Here is a 21,183-nt window from a genome sequence, read left to right on the forward strand (position 1 = left end):
GGAATGGTTTGTGTTGGAAGGGAACTTAAAGCCCATCCAGTCCCACCCCCTGCCATGGGCAGGGACACCTTCCACCAGCCCAGGTTGCTCCAAGCCCTGTCCAACCTGGCCTTGGACACTTCCAGGGATGGGGCAGCCACAGCTTCTGTGGGCAACCTGTGCCAGGGCCTCCCCACCCTCACAGGGAACAATTTTTTCCTAATATCTCATCTAAACCCACCCTCTGTCAGCGTGAATCCATTCCCCTGTCCTGTCCCTCCAGGCCCTCATCAAGAGTCTCTCTCCATCTGTCCTGCAGGTTCCCCTCAGGCCCTGCAAGGCCACAGTTAGGGCACCCCAAAGCTTCTCTCCTCCAGGCTGAACAATCCCATCCTGACCTGTCCCATTTTGTTTTACATAAGCCCCCTCTCCAAACGGTGCAACCTCATTTTTCCTGCTTATAAACCCCTCCCATACAAAGACTCACAGATGTGACAGGGGCCTTTGTGAGGTTCACAACACATCCATGCCATACTAACGACCCTTCCCACACAATGCATTCACAGCAGTCTAAACAAAGTTCTAGGAATTCCTTTTCTAGACAGCAAGCATAAAAAAAAATTAAAGGAGTCTTCTTACTTTATATTATAAAGATGTATCAACTATAAAAGTAGTTTTTTTACTTAAGAAAGGCCGTGCATTTGGCTCATCTATCAGTTAAAACAGCATTTCCCTTTCAGAATGCTAAACCCAACAGTTACAACCAGTCACAAAAAATGAGCATTCATGTTAACTAAACAAGAGCTAGGCAGTATGTGTATGCTGAAATAAGGCATCACCATGGAATGCCACCAACTTGATTCTGTAGAAGAAAATTATTATGTTGGACAAGATTGGATTTAATTTAGATTTCTGGTAAACTAATGAGGTAAGCTTGGGTCAGGTTTGGGTTACAGACAAGACCAAAAAAACCCCAGCCCTTGACTCAGATCTAGTTAATATACAGTTTACCTAAGCAGGAATAAAACAATTTGACTTAGCTAGAAGATGCTATGGCCATTCCTCTGACCCCCTGGCATTTTTCTGTCAATTATCCAGTTTCTAACTCTCTGTACAGGCAGGGGAACACCACACTTCATCTTCAGCCAGATAACTTCTGCTCTAAGCTCAGGAAAACAGGTTGGAGAGTTGTCATTAGCTTCAATTTTACAAAGACATATGCAAGAAGTTCTGCTGAATAGTAAAAGTACTATTGACCAAAGTTCTTCAGGACTTGTAGAATTCATGGCAGGGCAGAACCATATCCTTGGAAACGCAGGAAATCTTGAAGATCTACACTGAGATCCATATGCAATAAACTTATCACTGATTATACATTAGCATGTTTCTTCAGCAGCAGGATTTGCACATACAATTATAACGCCCCTCCTCTCCTGTCCTTCCAATAAGTGTTATAATCAACTTCAGTCACCAGAATTTGTGACTGTTTCTATAATATACCTGTACATCTACAGTAATACCTACTGAAAAGGAAAAAAACCACAGCTAACACGAGCAGAAAGCTTGAGAATGCAGCAGGATTTTCAGGAGAGTATTTTGACTGATAACAGACAGGACCACTCCTCTCTGAGGTGTTTATACTAACTAAGTTTAATATTAATATTTGAGGTCATTGCAACAACTTTATAACTTCAGAAAAACCTTGTGCTCTAAAGCCAAATGCAGGGCAGTGTTCCGTGGGCTTGAACAGGACCAGAATGGTCAAAGCATTTTTCTGGGTACAAACAACAGACCTGTGGTACAGGGAGAGTGTAAACAAAGCGACCCTGTTACCCAACTTTCTACATGTATTGACAAAAATACTTGCATTCCTTCTGCATCACAGCTACAGCACTGTAACCTGATGCAGAAAACTATTCATGAAATAACCCTGTTCTGAGGAATCATTGTTGCCTAAACGTTGCATCATCATTACTTCAGGTATCACATTCCCGGCTTTTCCTTCTTTCCACCTACTGACCCTCAGATGGGTTAGAGAGCTAACTGGAAATTTAATTTAAATTTATTCCTGCTCAAGTCTTCCATTTCTCAGTGGACTGTTCTATAAGAAACCTTTTAAAGATAAGATTGTTGCTTTTGAATCAATATTTTTATGTCAGGCACGATAAAATAGAGAACCTACTAAGATTTCTCATCATGAAGCTCTGCATTACTAGTATAATTTTTAAGGACTTTGGTTTTGCTAAAAAGGTGAAAATAAATGAACTTGCCAAAAAAACCCCAAATCCTTTTCATTTGCTTTTCATTTTCAGTAATTATGAAAACAGGATAACTGCAGTAAACTAACATTTAAATATTTTAAAAGAAGCCACTTCTACTGAGTTGATAAATAAGTATTAGTGTGGTGACAAGAAATTATTTAGAGTAAAATTGTTTTCATATTGTAATCGCCAAGTAAACGATACCAGAGTTTCAGTAATTCTGCTATGACAAGTTATGTTTTTCTGAGGAATTTAAAATCTCTAAGGCAACGTTAGAGCCACGGAAAATATACATCATATGATGTACATATTTCATTATTTTTAAGAGAAGGATCCTATAGCTTCTTATAGAACCCATCTGCTAACAGTCCACATATTTTTCTGCCTATAACTCAGAAAAGGATATAGTTTAAAGTCTAAACCTTAGCCTGTTGTTCCAGAGGGCACTGCAGCCACGGGGATGGCAGCACCCAAGCACTGTGCTTACCACAATGCTGGATGCAGCTTCTTCTGGGAGGATGGAAAAAACCTGTCCCTGCTCAGCTGATGCAAGAGCTGAGCACTCCCAAGGCTCCTGGCCAGGGTGACACTCCCAACAGCAACCCCCCAAATGCACATCCCTGTTAAAGGCCCTTGTCCAGCCTCAGGAAGATGGGCTACCCCTGCTGACAAAGGTATGCAAAGGGTTGGCTCCTCCCTTCCCCAAAATCCTAAGGCTTCCATAGGATGTACATCCACAGCTCTGAGATTTCCCTTGCATGGTTAAGGAGTCCTCAGAGAGCAGATCCAACTGAGTGTTATCTCAGCTGATCTAGGTCCTGGATACATGCCCAGACATTTATGGTGTCTGGTTTAAGTTTTTATTATTATGCAATATTCTCGGTTGGTGATGACACAAAGATTTTAACCAAGTTAATCTTTCAGGATCAAGCTCAGCTACTTGACTTTAAATTAAAACATTTTTAGCCAACAGACCCTGAATATGTGGAAAAATATCCCTGACAGAAAGGATGTTTAGGATCTTACCCTCCCTGCCTTCCCTTGAAACCATTTGTATTATTAATTACTAGGTGTTGACTCAGTTTTTCCTAATCTTGATCCATTCCTGCTATCAGTCATATGGCCTGTTTTATGTTCTATTTAATGAAGCCTTTTAATGGAAATTAGAGAACTCATAATTTCTTTAACTTACATTTGTGACTTGCCTCACTTCCCGACTACATAAATCAGTGTGTTTCCTAAAACTTGACTTTAAAAGCTTTAATCACTGCTCACAAATGATGCTATTTCTTACATTAAATTGTACAAATCAAACATCTCAGAATTTGTTACAAAGAGATGCAACAAGTAACAGCTGAAGAGCAGCACTTCTCCCTGAAATGGTCTCAATGGAAAGTACTTTTCCATAGTTTATTAAATAGGTTTACCATTAAAACAATCATATGCTGTCCACTGACAAAAAGCTGCACCAATTTAAAAGTCTGAAAGTAAAGGGAGAGTTTTGAGCCATAAAGCCCCCCAAAGGCACATTCTCCTGCTTTCACTCCAGTCCATTTGAAACAGGTTAATACTAAAGCAAAATAAGTCACTCAAGCTGGAATCAGAGTGGGTTTGCTCTGGTTTAACTAAAACAGTGCTGGGGTAGGAATGAAACCTCAGTTATCTGGTCCCTGCAATAAGACCATATGTATTGGGCCTTCTGTTTGCTTGGGTAAGTATTTAAATGCAGTTTAAACTTGATTTATGCCAACTTGGTTTAAATAACATGCAGAGTGGTTTGAAGACTGGCTAATAAATGAGCAAGATGGAGTTACAGAAAAAAAAAAACCCAACAATCCTCACCTTACAGATTAATTTTAAAATGTGTTCAAAAGATCCCACTGTACACTGTCTTCATGACACTAATAAACAAGAAGGGAACTGGTAGATGTCCTGTGAAATAAATTGGACTAATTTTTTTTTCTTTTTAAATTAGGAAGAAAAACAGAGTGTTACTGAATGAAAACTCCAAAATATCCATAAAGGAGAATGTTTTGCAACAAATACCCTTTGCTAGCCTGCTTTCTTTCCTCTTCATCCTATTATCCTTGTATAGGTACCTTTATTTTGCATTCAAAGACAATGTTTTCTGCAGTTCTTTAAATGTTTTGAGAAGTTTTTTCCTAAAAGATTTAGAAGACTTTCTTAAAAGACTTTAAATTACTTGTTTTGGTATTTCACTTTCTCCCTCTGATTTTTGACAGTAGTGTCACTGTTTAAACTGATGAAAGTCTGAAACATTATCCTATTTCAGAACATACTAAATAGCTGTTTTGCTGGGATGAAAAAACAAACTATCTGACAATTATATCATTAAACAAGTAACACAGCCTAGAAGTGCTGCAGGTTTCTTGGGTGCCCTCTTTGTGCTTTTCAAAACACTACCTGAAAGTCACTTTACTATTGTCCAGAAGAATATCTGAGCAACAAACGTCTTCAGGCAATACCCAAGACACAGAAATCATGGAAACACAGCTTCAAATCCAGCTTATTATCAAAGCTGACAGTATTATATTCATCAGCTTATACAAAACCTGGAAGAAACCCAATTTCTCTCTGAGTTATGGGTCATATGCACATTTAAGAGTAGCCCAGCTGGCAGTGAAGTTTTGAAATTTTCACATTTTTGGAGGCGTTGATTCAAAGCCTGTAATTGCAAATGACAAAGGCATGCCAAAGACAGTTTTCCTAATCAACCTTTTATACTATAAAATGGGTTATATTTTATTTTGGAAGTGCCAATATCCGGAGACATCAGCATAAATCCAGTATCTAATGCAGAAAAAAATATGAACAATATTAAAACAAAATCTTGCCAGTACCACACCCCACTCCCCTTTGCAAAAGAAAATGTTTTTACTAAATAAATTTTAATATTTCAAGTGAAAGTCTCTAAACCAGTTGAAGAAAGAGTTTCAGAAACCTGATTACTAAAAACAGAGACATGCTTATATTTCTTATGGTTTCAAACATGTAGAATGAAATTCAACTTCAGAGAGAGGCACAGTGCCAGCTAATTATACACTTTTATTAGAAGGGTGGGAAGGGAGGTAGGGCTGGTGTACAAAAGAACAGGGTGCAGCACTCAAAGGGAAAAGCCAGTACTCCTCCTGTATTGACTCAAGTCACAGAATCCCAGAATGGGCTGGGCTGGAAGGGACCCACAAGGACCATCAGTCCAACCCTCAGCCCTGCACAGGCCCAGCCCCAGAGTCACCCCCTGTGCCCCAGAGGATCAGCCAAACCCTCCTGGAGCTCTGGCAGCCTTGGGGCTGTGCCCACTGCCCTGGGGAGCCTGGGCAGTGCCCAACCAGCCTCTGGGGGAAGAACCTTTGGCTGAGATCCAACCTGACCCTGCCCTGACACAGCTCCAGCCATTCCCTGGCTGCTGTCCCTGGTCCCCCCAGAGCAGAGCTCAGTCCCTGCCCCTCCTCTGCCCCTGCCCAGGAATTGGAACTGCAAATCTTATTGTTCCCAGGAACAGCACTGCTTGAAAATCACACACCGGTGTGATCCAAGCATTTTTAATTAGGTTAGCACCAAAATATTTGCTCCCTGTTTCCTGAGAGCCCTGCTCTCAGTGCTCCGAGTGCGTTCCATGCACCGCTGTTCCCTGCCAGCACAGCCTCGCTCCCTCTAGTGGGAGCCGATGGGCTCCTCCGGGAAACCCCAATTCCCGGCCAGGGCAGCAGCGCTGCAGCTGCACCCCAGCACTGCCCGGGTGCACACCTTTAGCACGGCCGGCAAGAGAACCCCGACTTCCCTCGGACCACTGCAAATGGGGGGGTTGACCCTGTTGTTCGCTTTTGCTTCCTCAAGTTTCCAGCGGCCAAAAAAGAATTGCCATGAAAGCAAATTCTGTGGCAGCAATGCCATGGAATTAAATATTCCAGCCCACTTGCACTTCCAGCAGCTTTGGTTCTCAGCTCAACAGCAAGTTCTGCCTGCCATTAATTATCTGATTCTTCCTTTGCATACACCAGCTACGTACAAAACCCAAGTAGTATTAAAATCTTGTCTCTTTTCCTGCCAAATAACTTGATTACTCTATTTCATTTCAATACTTGCTTGACAAATCCAGCTCTGGAAACACTAAGGCCTGGTGTAACATTTACAAGAATTCACTTCAGCAAATTTTACTACACAATCACAATGAAATAAAGAAATAAAGCTCAGCCATGAATCTGGATTTTTTTTTTACTGTTATATATACAAAATCTGTATAGCTAACGGGACTATGGAACACTGTCAAGGGGGAAACAAAACAGGAAGAACAGGTCAATAAAAAACTTGCATTTTTCCATATATATTAGCTTCTAATATATAATTATTACCTGTTAATGTATATATCCAAGGAAGTTGGCTAAAAAAACCAGCATTAGTTTGCTGAAGTTACTTTCAACTGATAGATATTTTAGACTTTCTGACTGATTTAAGTTACAACCCAATCCTAAAGCATGAGATGCTTTAAGCAAAGGACAGTCACTCCAATTTAAAGCAAATTAAGGTACTCAATAGTTCACAAATTGTTATTCCTAGAGTAACATGTCACAACTTGATCTGAAGTTATTTGATAATTTTTAGATTATTGTAATTTAGACAGATAAGTAAATATTCCACTGCATCACACGCTGGCAATTACTTTATTTGAAAAACATTACAAGAACAAAATTGTTAAGTAGCACATTTCTAAGAAAGTGACATTTTACAAAAAAAGACAAAGGCACATATTTTCCACCAAAATCTAGAGCTGCTGTCATCAACAACCCAACAAAAGCTACAGCTACCTAAAATGGAAATGAAAATGTAATGTATGGAAATATTCTCTTATAAAATCTCCTTAGGCTTCACATGTATTAATGTATTAGTTTGCAAACATTAAGATCAAAGGCAAAGCAACAAATACATCCTAAAAAGTTTTTAGTCAGATTTTTATTAACGATATACAAGTAGCAAGGCATAAAAAATTAATATGTTCGAGCCTTGAAATGTCAAGTGTAATGATCTCTAGCTCTGCTTACCTCCTTTGCTTTTTGTTTCAGTCTAGCTTGCTCTGGGTCTTCTTGCCTTGAGCGACTCTACATGGTTAAAAAAAATGGGGAAAAAAGGTTAACAGATGGTTTAAGAACCCCTCATCTGTTGCAGTAAGTTAAAAAATAGCAAAGCAATAGGAACAGGACACAAAGTATCAAACACGGGGCACTTAAATTGATAGAAAAGCAATTTCGAACCCATAAACCTCACCCAAAAGACTGTTAAATGTTCAGTTGTAAATAAGATCTACTGTAGATTTAAATTTAAAAAAAATCAACCCAAACCCCCCAAACCCCCATGTTTTTGTCAATGCTAAAGTTTCCATACAGGTTTAGATTTCAATTATTTCATACAAATGAATTCAAGCATCCAAGAGTGAAAGTGACACCATTTCCACAATCTGAAATTTTTTATTTAACTCCTTACAGTCACTTATGTTAAAACTTACTGTTTCTAATTCAGCTTTTAATTAGAGAACGTGGAGAAAACAGTTGTAAAGTCACCCTCCCAAAAGGTAAATCATAATAAAGATGCTACTACCCCATGAGCTTACTGTGAGCACAGCACAGGAACACACACATGTTAAACCCATTCATGCACTACTGATATTACTGTTGTCATTTCTAAAACTGGATAAATATTGCTAAATGGTAACCTCTGTATTTTCCTTCAAAACCAGGAACAGCAGCTCTAAAAACCCATTAAGAATAATTGTTTAATTGCAAAAACAACCCACAGCAGTGCATTTCTTTAGATACAGACTATTTTACAACCAGATGTTAAAACTTTTCAATTCTTACTTGTGCTCACTGAGCATTCAAAATGATGGAATTCAGAACTCAAGAGGCAGATAATACAGGCATTATACTTTTATAACTGCCTGATAGGTCAGCATTCAGCAAAGGCTGCATAAAAAGTTGCAAGAAGCTGCAACAGAACTTGTGACATCCACCTGAGAGATGCAGTACTTTTATTTCAGTATTTCCTCAAGATTAAAAGCGATACCATGAACACAACTCCTAAAGGAATAAGAATATCTATGCCCTTTCCTCTCTGTCTCTCTCTGATTATTGCTATGCTGAAGACAGACATGAAACCTGGAAGAACGTTAGTCTGCAAACTCACATATGCTCAGAGTTTTTTCCTGGTGTTTGAATTTCTCTTACCATATTCTGTTCAGAATTTAAAAATCCTTTAAGAAAACCAAAGAGAGACCCTTAAAAGAGTCACACAGTATTCTTGATAGACCTGGAGAGTGCCCTGGCTCTGATTTGGCAGGCAGGGCAACAATGGCACTGAATTCTCTATCCCTTCTCCTGTTAGTTTTTGTTGGTTTGTGTTGTTTTGGTTTGTTTTTTTAACTGGGATTGTTTTTTCTCAGCTCATGTAGCACACATATAAAACACAGTAATGATAAAGCACGGTCAAATTAAACAATAATGAGATTTTTAGATGATGTGCTTAACACTCTCCCACTGTGCACATCAGCTCCACCTTCCAACACCAACACCTTTTGTGCCTGTTGCCACAACAGGCTGTTTGACAGAAGAGTGTCTGCAGTGAAGGACAAATTAAAACCTGAGATGGCCAATGACCAAGTCAGACTCTCGTGTTGTAGTTGTGCCAACCAAGAAAGAAACTCCTCCTTAACACAGACTGATATTTCTTCCAACACTGTGGCCAAACAAAAATGTAGATAACCTGACCTAGTTAATGTTCAAAGGACAAAAAGGTATTTCATGAAATATGTGGATCTGCCAGAGAGCTAGGGCTCTATTCAGCACAGCAATTACTAAAAACTTGATTAGATTTAAACCTATCAGGTTAAAAACCAAAGGAACATCACCCCATTCAGTGAGTTGCTTCTCTAGGAGATGGGCTCAGGTAAGTATTTATGAACTGAGCTGAACCAGTCCTTGCTCTGTGGTTTTGCAGTGACAGCTCAATCACTGTGAGCCTCAGTTTCTCCAGTATGATGTATGGAAAAGCACATTTAGCCCTTTCATGGGTTTTGATGATAAATTTATAAACGTATAATGAACTTCTATTGCCATCTGAGTCTCAGAGTGAAAGCAGTACAGAAACACAAAGTGTTGTTATACCACTGTATGAAGCTGAAACATTTGCCAAATGCAAAGCACAAGTTAAAAGCACATCAGCTTAAGGAGAAAGCAGAGTGTCTTGGGAGAATCCAGCTGAGACCTCTAATATTGTTACCAACTTTCTACAAGGAAGTGATAGAACCCCGGAAAACACACCAGATCTGCATTGTGTTTGGGGACATTGTGAGAAAAATTAAAGCAATAGATGCAAAGTAACACTGCAGTTTCCTAGACTCTGTAAGTGAAGGAAAAACTCTGAAAGTGCTACACAGTAAAAAAGTAACACATTTAAGAGTTGAGGTTTCCCCCCCTCCCCAGAAACCAACCCAATAAAATTAGATCTGGAGTTCAGGATAATCTCACCAAGCAAAAGCAGATGATCTGCTCTGTGTAAACCTCCAGCCTGGTCGCAGTAAATAAATAATGAAAATTACTGCAGAGGTGAGACCAGATACTTAGCTCCTGAATGATACTATATACAGGATTTTATTTCAAAAACAAAGATCTAAAATACCAGGTGAAGTTACATATATAAATCCAGACTGAAGGTGAAGGTAGAATTACTTTTACATTTAGAATAATGCAATGATTTTCTAGTTATTCCTTGGATCCACACCAAACAGCCTTTCCAAAGAGCTCAGGCTAGCTCTCGTTTCAGACAAGCAGAATTCCAACTTTACATTGCATGTGTCATTACTACTAAAAGACCTGAAGAATTTACCTGTAAATATTTTCTGTTTCTTTTTGTGTTCAGATAAATTTTAATAGTTTTTAAAAAACCAGATTTTTAAAACTAGAATACGTTCCTGCTGCCTACCATGTCAGCAACCTTCAGAAATAAAATCAGCATATGGAGGCTAAAATGTGTTACAGGGCAAGTATAAACATCAACTATTTCATTAATTCTTCACTTTACCATCTAATGTAAATTATAAAATGCTTCTTCAGTGCTGATGCAACACAGATTAAAGCAAATGAAAATGTCAAGCTTAACAGAGGTGCCCAGATAAGCTTTAAAAATGTCACTGGATTCCCTTTACACTCCATTCCACACGTGAACATCTTTCCCTTCCTCTGAAGAGTCTGAACAATTCTGCTGCTGCTCAGCTCTTGCAGTGCTTGTCTGCATGGCACCATTTTTACTAAGCAATTATTTTAGTATTTTACACTTACTTCTGTCAAGCTACTGACTAATCATTCCTAGTTTTTTTTTAATTGCAGCTTAACTTTTTCTTCAAAGTCATTCATATTTTGGGGTTTCTCTTCCTTTCTCCTTTCCCCTCTAACATCCAAATATTAATATGCAGCATCTCACCTGTTCTGTGAAATATGCTTTCCCAAAATCTTTTAATACATCAATGTCTCCTTCCTCTAAAGCTTTGGAAACACCCACTAATCACAGAACCCACCAAATCAAATACTTTCAAGGAGTTTATCACAACTCCTTTGCCTTCCCTTCCCTGTTCATAATGCCTGGATCTCTAAATAAAGCAAGCTGTATTTATGTAATGTATTTTCCTGTTGATGAATAAACACTTTTAGAAGCAAGCTGGCTTCCCATAGTAATTTTGAAGAAACCTAGGACTGATCCTAACCAGATTACATACTTTTTAAATACATTAAATGCTGTCTCCTACTGAGAATTCATTCACCAAACCAGGTTTGTTAACATTTCTCCCAAACACAAGGTAACTTTATTAGACCAGACAGCCTGATATTTTAATTGTGAAGAATGAAAGTGCTTTGTATTAAAGAACTTGCTATCCTATTTATCTGAAACCTGCATAGATCACATTAGGTCTATGGAAATATTGGACTTTCAAAGTATGAAAAGCAGCATATTTTAATGTGTGTATTCAAAGCACAACAGAAATAAGGGGGGTTCGTTTACATGTTACCAAACTCCCTAATGTTCCAAACCTCAGCTTTTCCCCTTGCTTGTGTTAAGGAAGGAGGCCACACAAACAGACAATTACACATCTAACAGTGTAGTTTTAAGGGGATTTTGGATTTCACAGAATTGCCTTAAATTAGAAAGCAACAGTATTTTTAAAATAATAAGCCCATGTAATACTTAAATTCAAGCACCAATTACTTTTAAAATTGGAGGATACTCTATGTATGCAGCTGGACAGAGTAATAGTACTTTGATGTATGTAATTATCGAAATTATTCAGTATTTTGTTGTGATTAGTAATACCAAAGTTGCACTGTTGTTAAATTTTTGTCCCACCACCAAAAAAAAGTTTTCTGTTAGATCTGTAAGAATTTTGAATTCTCAGCTTGTTCCACCTGTGGTAGGAAATGTCTCACCGTGTCTCTCCTGCATTTAGCTACACCTGATCCCAGTAAAGGCACTTGCAGCTCTACTGCCCCTTCCCAATACATAGAGTGGAGCCTTTAACGCTTCAACTTCATCTTTTTTCATTAAATAAAGTCAAGAGTCACAACTGCAGGTGCTGTGCTGTTGAGAGCCACCGCTGTGCCAACAGTTTCAATTTGAAACCTATTTTTTCCCCATTGATGACATTAGAACTTCACCCACGGCTGTACCAGCTTATAACTTTCACTTCTAATTAAAGAAATTAAATCGGCAACATGAAACACTTTGCTTTCACATTAGCTTTGTTAATAAAAAGTGGAAGTTAAAAGCATCATAGCTGAGGGTGAAACGCTGCTCAACGTTACAGCCACGCTGAGGTGGAATGCAAGAGCCCAGGCCTGGGAAATGATTTATATTGAAATCATTAAAATTGCAGTGACAAATTCTGAAAAATTCAGAAAATTATCCCAGCACATTGAGATTATCTCTGCTCTCCTCTCATCAGAAGGGAGTTCCAAGTCCATCTTGCAGAAGGCTGCTCTCAGAAGAGAGGGGAAGGATTAAATTGGCTGAACTCAGCTCTGACTCAGAGCAGCCCCTTCAAGTCATCACAGGACGTGTGTAAGGGAACCTGCATCGCCAAATTTCAGGGAGCTCTCCAATAAAAAGGCCCTTCAGCCCATAGTACTATAAAAATCACTATCATCCATAAATGCTAATTAACTTTGCAAACAACTCTAAACATGACTTTCCATTTACTATGTAAATTTTCTTTTTACAGAACAGATCTTATTCTTGTGAATAAGATATCTTGTTATATTTAAGATCCAAAAACTTGACAGGCTTGTGCTACTAACACAGAACACTCAAAATAGCAGAGTAATAGACTGCATATATTGGAAATTAAATTTCAAAGTTAATTTTATAATAAAATAAACATGCATTTAGCCAGTTTGAGCAGATGAATTAACACAGTAATTTTAACATGATCCACTTTATTATAGATTATAACACACAAGTATGATTCATTCATGTTCTGAAAACCAGGACAACCCCAAGCTGTGTATCTTCACTGCATAAAGCACCACTCTAAAAAAAAAAAATCAGAAATAAAATCAAACAAACAACAACAAATCAGCTACAACCTCCTACTCCTCCTGCTGCCAGAAATATTTCCATTACCAGACCAGAACCAGAACTTCCTTCAATGTGACAGACACCACCTGCATTTCCCAGGTTTTGGAATCAGCTCTGAAGGCAGCAAGAACACAGATTTACTATGTAAGACCTGTGCTTTGTTGGGTTTGGGTTTTTTTTAGAAAGTCCACACAACACACACCATGTCAAAAGTAAATTCCTCAAGTGATTTTAGCCTGGCTTTTGACCTTTCTGCAGCTCTTCCCTCAGCTCTTCCTGCTCTTTCCTGTAGCAGTCACTTGAGAGCAGAGCAGGGGATGTCTGGCCCTGCACACTCCTGGCAACAACAGCCAGTGGGGCCTGACTGGGAAAACAAACAAGGGCCAGGAGGTGACTCTCCCAAATATTTCCTTCAGAGAGACTGGGCTCTACATGTGCTCATGTGTAAGATGGCCCCTCCTGGTGCCTTTGGCACGTGTCAGGAAGGAACCCAAAAGTCCTGCCAGCTCAGGGTCTCCCTGCAGAGCTGCTGCACGGACACCCCAGAGTGCCTGAGGGTGGGAAACAGCAGCAGGAGGCGACTGGATCTCACAGCCCGGGGACCAAGATGCCTTTAAACACTTCTATGATAGAAAGAATTACTGGGAATATATTAGAGAAATGCTTTGGGCATTTCTAGGCTGGTATGGGGACACTGGGGGACACGATGCAGGACCCCCGAGGTGCAAGAGATCATTCCAGCCCCTAAACCAGCATAGTTGTGCTTTCAATTTTTAGGGTTTTCATTTAAAAGAAATTATCTGTTGCATTGCTACTGTAGCATAGTATGATTTTGGCCTTTCCTGTCAAGTTTGTCTTCCCCCACAATCTCTCACTGGAATGAGAACATCAGTTGTTGTGCTTCTAAGCTTGTGATACGAAGTTTCTATTTCTCAAGTATTTCCCAGGCATGGGACATAAGATTTTGTTAATATTCTCTCATTTAACAATCTAAATAATACTGCTATTTTGTTACTTGTGAGTTTCACAACTAATTTTAACTTAGACAGTGACTTTTCTCACAATGTCAGAAACTGTATTTTTTGAAACCTTTTTTTTCTTTCTTCTATCTGCCCATCTGATTTGTTCTCTCATTCTCCCAAAAACAGTTTCTGAAGCAAACCCAACCCCATCTGGGTGCTTACAAATCCTGCAAACACATCCTACTGTAACAACTGAAATTGTGGTTGCAGATCAACCACAACACTCCTGTCAAATATTTTCCTTCTCCTCCTAATGAAACCAACCCATCACACAAAACAACAAAAACCTGCAAACCTGACACTTTCCTTGACCATCATTTGCATTTTTTTTACCCCTTACTGAACTCTAATGCAAAATTACCTAATTGGCTTCAAGGCTGCCCAAAGACTCATGCTGCCTCCCCTTTGATTTCAATCTATTCCTTCATTTTTCATTATCTTCTCCATTGATTATTGTGTGATTAAGTTGATTATTTAATACCATCCACTCCAGTGCCTGAAACATTTCCTTCACTATCTTACTCTTTGTCAAAACCTGGACTTTTGCTGTTAACAAGGCTCCAAACTGTAAATAATTAAAAAAGAATTTTCACTGTGCACATTCAACCTGTTTATGTTCTTCCACACGAGACAGCAGATGAGGTACCACTGGCAGGAAGTTCTGAAACTCTCATTAAACATGTTTGCAAAATAATATGTCAAAACACAAGATAAAAGATCACTCTGTTTGTCTAAAAGGCCCACTAAGAAGCTGCAGTTAAAAATAAAAATAAGTATGATTTTTAGATTTAAGCACCTGCAGCAAAAAAAAAAAAAACAAAACCAAAAAACAACCAAACAGCAATTTCATTTTAAAACCCAAATTTTTCTGTCCTTTATAAAGACAACACTGTCAAGAAGACAAAGGTGCTGTGGTTGGGGAAACAACACATTTGCATGTGGATATTTCAGTCTGCAGAGTCAGTGTAACCATCACCCCCTTTGCAACACAATCACTGTTTATCAGGGCAGATTTTAACTGTGCCACTACAATTACTGCATCCTCTCCACAAGGACTGAGATATCCTTAGGCAAGTTCATAAAGGACCCTAAAAAAACCCCAAATCCATGGGAAGGAATTAGTGTGTAGGAATTCAGAACAGAGACCTCAACAGATATCACTTTTGCATTTCAGCAGCACCACAGATCCTAAGGAAATAATGAAATAATGAAAAATCTGTTCTTTAGAATAAAAAACTGTAATCTCACCATATTTTTGCTAAACTATGTCCTACATAAGTCTTGCAAGAGGTTGTCAATCCATTGGGATAGAATGGGGAGCACCAGCTGAGCACTGCACAGAGTTCAGTTCCAAACTGGCATTTCCCCTCAAATCACCACATCTCACAAGCACCTCCCCAGAGGTTCACAACATCTTCCACTTCTCTCTCTAAGCATTAATATTGATAAATCAGCACTGCTCTGCCATGGCTACTCTGTGGTTTGGGTTTGGTTTTTCAACACCTCCAGGTATTTTTCTAGGATACCATGTGTTTGTGCCAAGCCATCTCTTACAACTCCCTGGTTAGGAAGTTGATTTGTGCATTCATTACTTTCATTAAGGCAATTTTTTCAAATCAATCAAGGGACTCTTTTACATTTGTTTGTTGCAGAATTCTTCAATTTGCTCTTCCTGTAATCTGTAGGAATCAAACTTGATGATCATGTATTTATTTCCTAAATTTTGACTTCACAGGAGTTTATATTATTCAAGACTAAAACAACAACTAAAAAAAAAACAACCCAAACTAAAGAATATCAATTCATGAAGGAATTCAAGTTGGAAGGAACAATGGGAGGTCATCTAACCCAATCTCAGATCAACCTGCTTTGTGCAGTCAGGGAAACATTTTTGAACTAAGGACTATAAGCTACTGCATTTTTCTCAATGTCCATTAAAAAAGCAACCAAAACAAACAACAAGCAGCAGGATACACAGAAAACATGATTCATCAAGATGTATTCACTGAATGGAGTAAACAGGATAAAAAATAAATAGGCATTTCTTTATTTCTAACAAATAAGAATTAAGAATGAAAACAGCAAATCCATTTTCATCAAAACATTTGAAGAGTATCTAATGTTATGGGAAAATCTGTGGAATATTTACAATGTGAGCAATTACAAATTAAGAGTGCAAAGAGGACAGATTAAAGTACCCTAATTGAGAAATAGATTTCTGAAACAAGCAAGGCTAGGTTTAAAAAAAAAAATAAAATCTCTCAATTCATGAACATTATTGGCACAAAATCAGGAGGCTGTGTTACAACTGAACATTGAGTTGTTCTGTATAATCTTTTCAGCATATAAAATAAATAATTCAATGAAAATTCAAATGCAATTAGAAATGGGACAACTAAGGGATAAACTTATTTGCAGTTTCATGTGATATATATATAATTAAATTTACAGTTATAAGCAGGAGATTTATCTATACCTATGTGCTCTTGAAACAATATTATCTGAGTTTGTTCTATTGCAGGTATAAAAATTGAGTTTCTGGAATTGAAGTTACAAAGGAGCAAAGTCCAGAAGAACTGATAGTTCATTGAAGACAGGCATGAATCAATCATATAATGCAGTTACAGAGAGGTGACTGGAACACAAATTAGGATTAACAAATGAAAAAAACTGGTTCAAAACAAAGTCTAGAAACATAAGAAGTAAAAAGCCTAAAAAAAAAATCCCCAAGAATTTACTGAATTGTGTTTAAATACCAGAAGTGTGAGGTATGATTTTCAAGGGCACAGAAACCCTGGCAACTTTTAAATTTCAAAGGCAATTGAAAAATTATTTCCCAGAGTTACTTTGAAAATTTTAGCCATTGTCTCCTGTATTCCCAAGAACTCATCAAATTCAGAGCTGTATCCTCAAAACACAGAATTCCAGTCAGGTAGGTCTGGAGTCATCCCAGACCAGAGCTTGACTGAAGCAGTTAAAGGTGTGAGGGCTCAACAGTATTTTTGTTGTAAGACACAAAATGTGTTTATGAAACAGATCCCACAAAATTAAATAATTGTTTAAAGACTATGAAAGGTTAAGTAGTTAAGAAAAACAGAGTAGAACTGATACCTTGGCAGCCTTTAACAAGATTTCCCTCTCTTGTTCATCTTTCCTTTGCTTTTCTAAACGCTCCAGCTGCTCAAAGAACTTTAACTGTGCTCGGACATCTGTAGCTTGTTCGTACCACTCATCATCCTGCAAAACAGGGACAGTGTTCCAGGAAAACAGGCTTTTTTATCAACACTATGCATTTCAGGTCTGAAGGTGTTCTACATTAAAATCTTTCCATTGTATGAACCATAAAAAGAATGTTTCTATTTTTTAAGCTCAGGGAACGAAGCCAGCCTATGGTTAGTAATGCAGCTAGAATCTGATTAGTTAATTAATATCTAAGCAAATCAATAAAACACAAGATTGATTTATCAGCACCAGAGACATCAAACAGTTAAAAAAAAAACCAAACCAACAGACTTACTGATGAAAAACCTCTAAGATGCTTAAGTTTATTACTGAATAATCCCAGATACTGTTTATAACCAGGCTTATAACCTAAAATTCCTGTATCTGTACTCATCTTGAACTAGTAACAGACCTTATCAAGATGCAGCATTATAAAAGCATTAAAGTTAAAAATTCACTTGAAAATAAGCCTCTAATGACAATTAAAACTGAAGCTTATTGCAACTAAGAGCATGTAAGCTTTCCTAGTACACAACAACCACAAGAGTTTGTGACACGAGCCACGTGGGAACACTTAGAATGTCAGTCAGAAAAATAAGTGATCCACATTACTTCCATCCCATTTATCTACTTAATGTTTCCCCTTTTGAGTGCAATGCTATAAAATCAAAGAAGACCATTAACCAAGAAAAATATAAAATGCAATGACAATGCTACAATTTAATCAGAGACAACGCTCATTTTTTCCTAAGAATGTGTTAAGATATTATTTTAAATGCATCTTTGGCTTAAGATGGACTAAGTGAATTGTTTTCTCCTCAGACACCGTCCTAGAGAGAAGAAAGGAGGGATTTAATTCTGCTGAAGCTGACAAAGAACACTGGAAAGAAACAAGGAGATTTTCCTTTTAGTCCAGTATAGCAGAATATATCCATCAACTGCAATGAAAGACATAAGTGTAGGTAATAATCAGGAATAGTGGCCTTTATTTTTGTAATCCATTTTCTATCACAGTAATGTTGACTGTAGTCAGAGATGCCAAAGGTGATTATTTCTGCAAATATCACATGGAATTAGTCTGAGTGTGACTCAGGTTTGGGAAACAGGTGGGCAAAGATGCAGTCCGAAGATGTTTGATCAGAATTCCACTCCAGGAAAACAAAACAGTACACAGCAAAACCAAGAAAAAAACTAATCCAGAGCTATTCAATGTATATCTATGCTAAAGAAATCTAAACACAGTTTAGACAACACACAACCAGTTATTGCCATCTTGTTTTTACACCAGTTTAACAACTATTAGCATCTTACTTCTATAGAAAAAGGTACTTCAAATATATCAATAAGGATGTTTGATTAATTTGAATTTCAACCTGGTTTGCAGATTCTTATTTAAATTTCCCCCCGGTTTAACATATCAAAGTTGTTTCAGTTTTCTTCAGGAACACAACCACTAACAAAAGAATCAGAGTAGCATTTTACCTTTAAATGCTCTTTTTAAAGAGAAAATCATGTTTAATTACAGCAAAGAATTTAGAGGTAAATTCTTTAGTTGCTCGTTTAAGACACGTTGGTAGCTTTTGCAAAATATTAATATTTCTCACAGTCAAGGACACATAAAGTTACTACAGATTCTGAAATACCAAAGCAATTTTGAGCCAATTAACAGATATCTTGGTCAAAAAAGGGGCTGTCAAGAACCAACAGCCCATGAGCAGAAATAGCTCAGCAGATGCTCCCTGTCAGACACTTCAGCAGAGAAAGACAAAACAATTCACACACAAATTCTGTTGCAGAGGAGGAGGACGGAGCTGACAACAGATCTCCCATCCCACCTCTTTCTGTTTGCTGAGGTGGTCAAACCTGCAACTAAGACAAGCTTTGCACCCAGAATGAACCAAAATATCTCCATGTGCTAAGAAAAACCAGCATCACACCTCTCTGTAAAATATAACACCTTTGTTTGTACACTTACTTTGTATGATTCCATCCGGTGCTGGGTTATCACTGTCACTTTTTCTATCACTGTCCTCAATCTGTTCTGTGTTGCATGGGAAATAAAAGTAACGACCTCAGCTGGCACATCAGTAATTCCTAGTTTTTTAGCTAAAGCAAAGAAAACAAAACAAAACAGAATTAGCTTAACCCCCCACAAATGAAACCCCAAAGTTCTAAAGGGCTTTAAGTCATAACTTCATTTTCTTGAACAGAAATACACATGACTGTGTATTTACGTGGCTTTGGTGACACATTCATGATCCTTGAAAAGGACGTGACTGTACTTTAAAAGTTTGAAAGAGAAATCAGAGAATTTCTTTAACACTTGAAAGCATTTGAGAACTTTGCTGAAGTTAATGCTAATATATCACAAGAAAGCATAACAGAATATGAGACAATTTGAATTCTCAGTTGTTCTACACAAGAAAAAGCAATTTGTTTTCAGAAGCATTACTGCAAATGAATTTCAGTGTCCATGAGGTGAGGTTGCAGCCCCAAGCACAGTGTTCCATCCTTTAGCCTCCACTATTAGCATAGTACTGACAACAGAAATTCTTTAGGGAAAAAATCCCTATTAATTGAATATGAAGAAGTAAAGTCATATAAAAAAGTTATTTAGAAACACCAGTTGTCCCCCAAACATATATTCACAGCTACTTGGACATTTGATACTTCATGCTGAGTTTATAAGACAAGCAAACAGTCTGCAGCCTCATGTATTGATACATTTAAAAACACCTAAGCTACTGAAAGAATGATAAAGGTAACACTTAAGGATCCCTAAATTCATCAAAATAATTACTAAGTATTAGATATAAAACTGTAGATACACGAATATACACACCAATTTAAGCTACAGTCCCACCAAGGCATGTATGTGAGTTGTCCCAGCAGGACAGTTTTCTGTATAGCAAACTCCCTGTGTGCACACACAGATATATATATATTTCATACAGGAAAACATCAGTAGTTGCATTTTGTGCAGATCATTAGAGATGACCCACCATAAAGGAATAAATAAGCTGATTATACCGAGTCAGTTTTCCACCGAATGAGCACGAAACTTCTCAGAGCGCTTTGGCTGGGACACATAACGGGTGTGCAAACCACCACAGGACCTTTGTTTGACACTATTTTGGAAAGTGTGAACTGCAGGAGGAACCCTTGGTTGTGGAGGGGCCTCCGAGCCAACACAAACATGGGAGGCTTGTTTGTTTGGCGAGGCGTTCCCACCTCTGCCTGGCCAAACTCCAGGGCAAGGAACCATCACACGTCTAAAAATGAGGTGGAGAAAGTGAGCGCCGGGGTGTTCCCATCACCCCGTGTGTGACAGGAGGGGTGTGTTCCCTGGTTGGGTGCTCAGTTCCATCCCCGTGTGATGGGAGCAGTGAGTTCACATCACCCCATGTGTGACGGGAGCGCTGTGTTCGCATCACCCCGTGTGTGATGGGAGCGGTGTGTTCCCCGGCTGGGTGCTCCGTTCCATCCCCGTGTGTGATGGGAGCGCTGTGTTCGCATCACCCCGTGTGTGATGGGAGCGGTGTGTTCCCCGGCTGGGTGCTCAGTTCCATCCCCGTGTGTGATGGGAGCGGTGTGTTCCCCGGCTGGGTGCTCAGTTCCATCCCCGTGTGTGATGGGAGCGGTGTGTTCCCCGGCTGGGTGCTCAGTTCCATCCCCGTGTGTGATGGGAGCGGTGTGTTCCCCGGCTGGGTGCTCCGTTCCATCCCCGTGTGTGATGGGAGCGGTGTGTTCCCTGGCTGGGTGCTCCGTTCCATCCCCGTGTGTGATGGGAGCCGAGCTGGCAGCGCTCCGCAGCACCGCCAGCTCCTGTCAGCGCCCGCTCCATCACCGGGAGCGGTCCCTTCCTGCGTCTCCCTTTCCTTGGCTCAGCCCCTTTCCTTGGCTCCCGTCCCGCCGGGAGCGGCCCCTTCCAGCAGCACATCACCAGGAGTGGCCCCTTCCCGCAGCTCCATCACCGGACCGGTCCCTTCCCGCACCTCCATCACCGGACCGGCCCCTTCCCGCGGCTCCTGCCGAGCCCATCTCATGCTGCTGTACCCCGGCTC

At 39.1% G+C, this 21,183-nt stretch overlaps 1 protein-coding gene across 1 annotated transcript in view; it reads right to left on the reverse strand.

Moving 5' to 3' along the window:
• The window catches only part of LOC135422230 (transcription initiation factor TFIID subunit 4-like), a 146,726-nt gene that overhangs the window by 63,248 nt on the left and 62,295 nt on the right, over positions 1-21,183 (reverse strand). The window contains exons 11-13 of the mRNA XM_064671298.1: positions 19,095-19,225; positions 17,009-17,134; positions 7,301-7,357 (exon numbers count right to left, since the gene is read on the reverse strand). Of these exons, the coding sequence (XP_064527368.1) occupies positions 7,301-7,357; positions 17,009-17,134; positions 19,095-19,225 (314 nt within the window). The remainder of the gene's footprint in view (positions 1-7,300; positions 7,358-17,008; positions 17,135-19,094; positions 19,226-21,183) is intronic.

Source organism: Pseudopipra pipra, chromosome 14 (assembly GCF_036250125.1).
Source record: "Pseudopipra pipra isolate bDixPip1 chromosome 14, bDixPip1.hap1, whole genome shotgun sequence".
NCBI classification, from domain to species: Eukaryota; Metazoa; Chordata; class Aves; order Passeriformes; family Pipridae; genus Pseudopipra; species Pseudopipra pipra.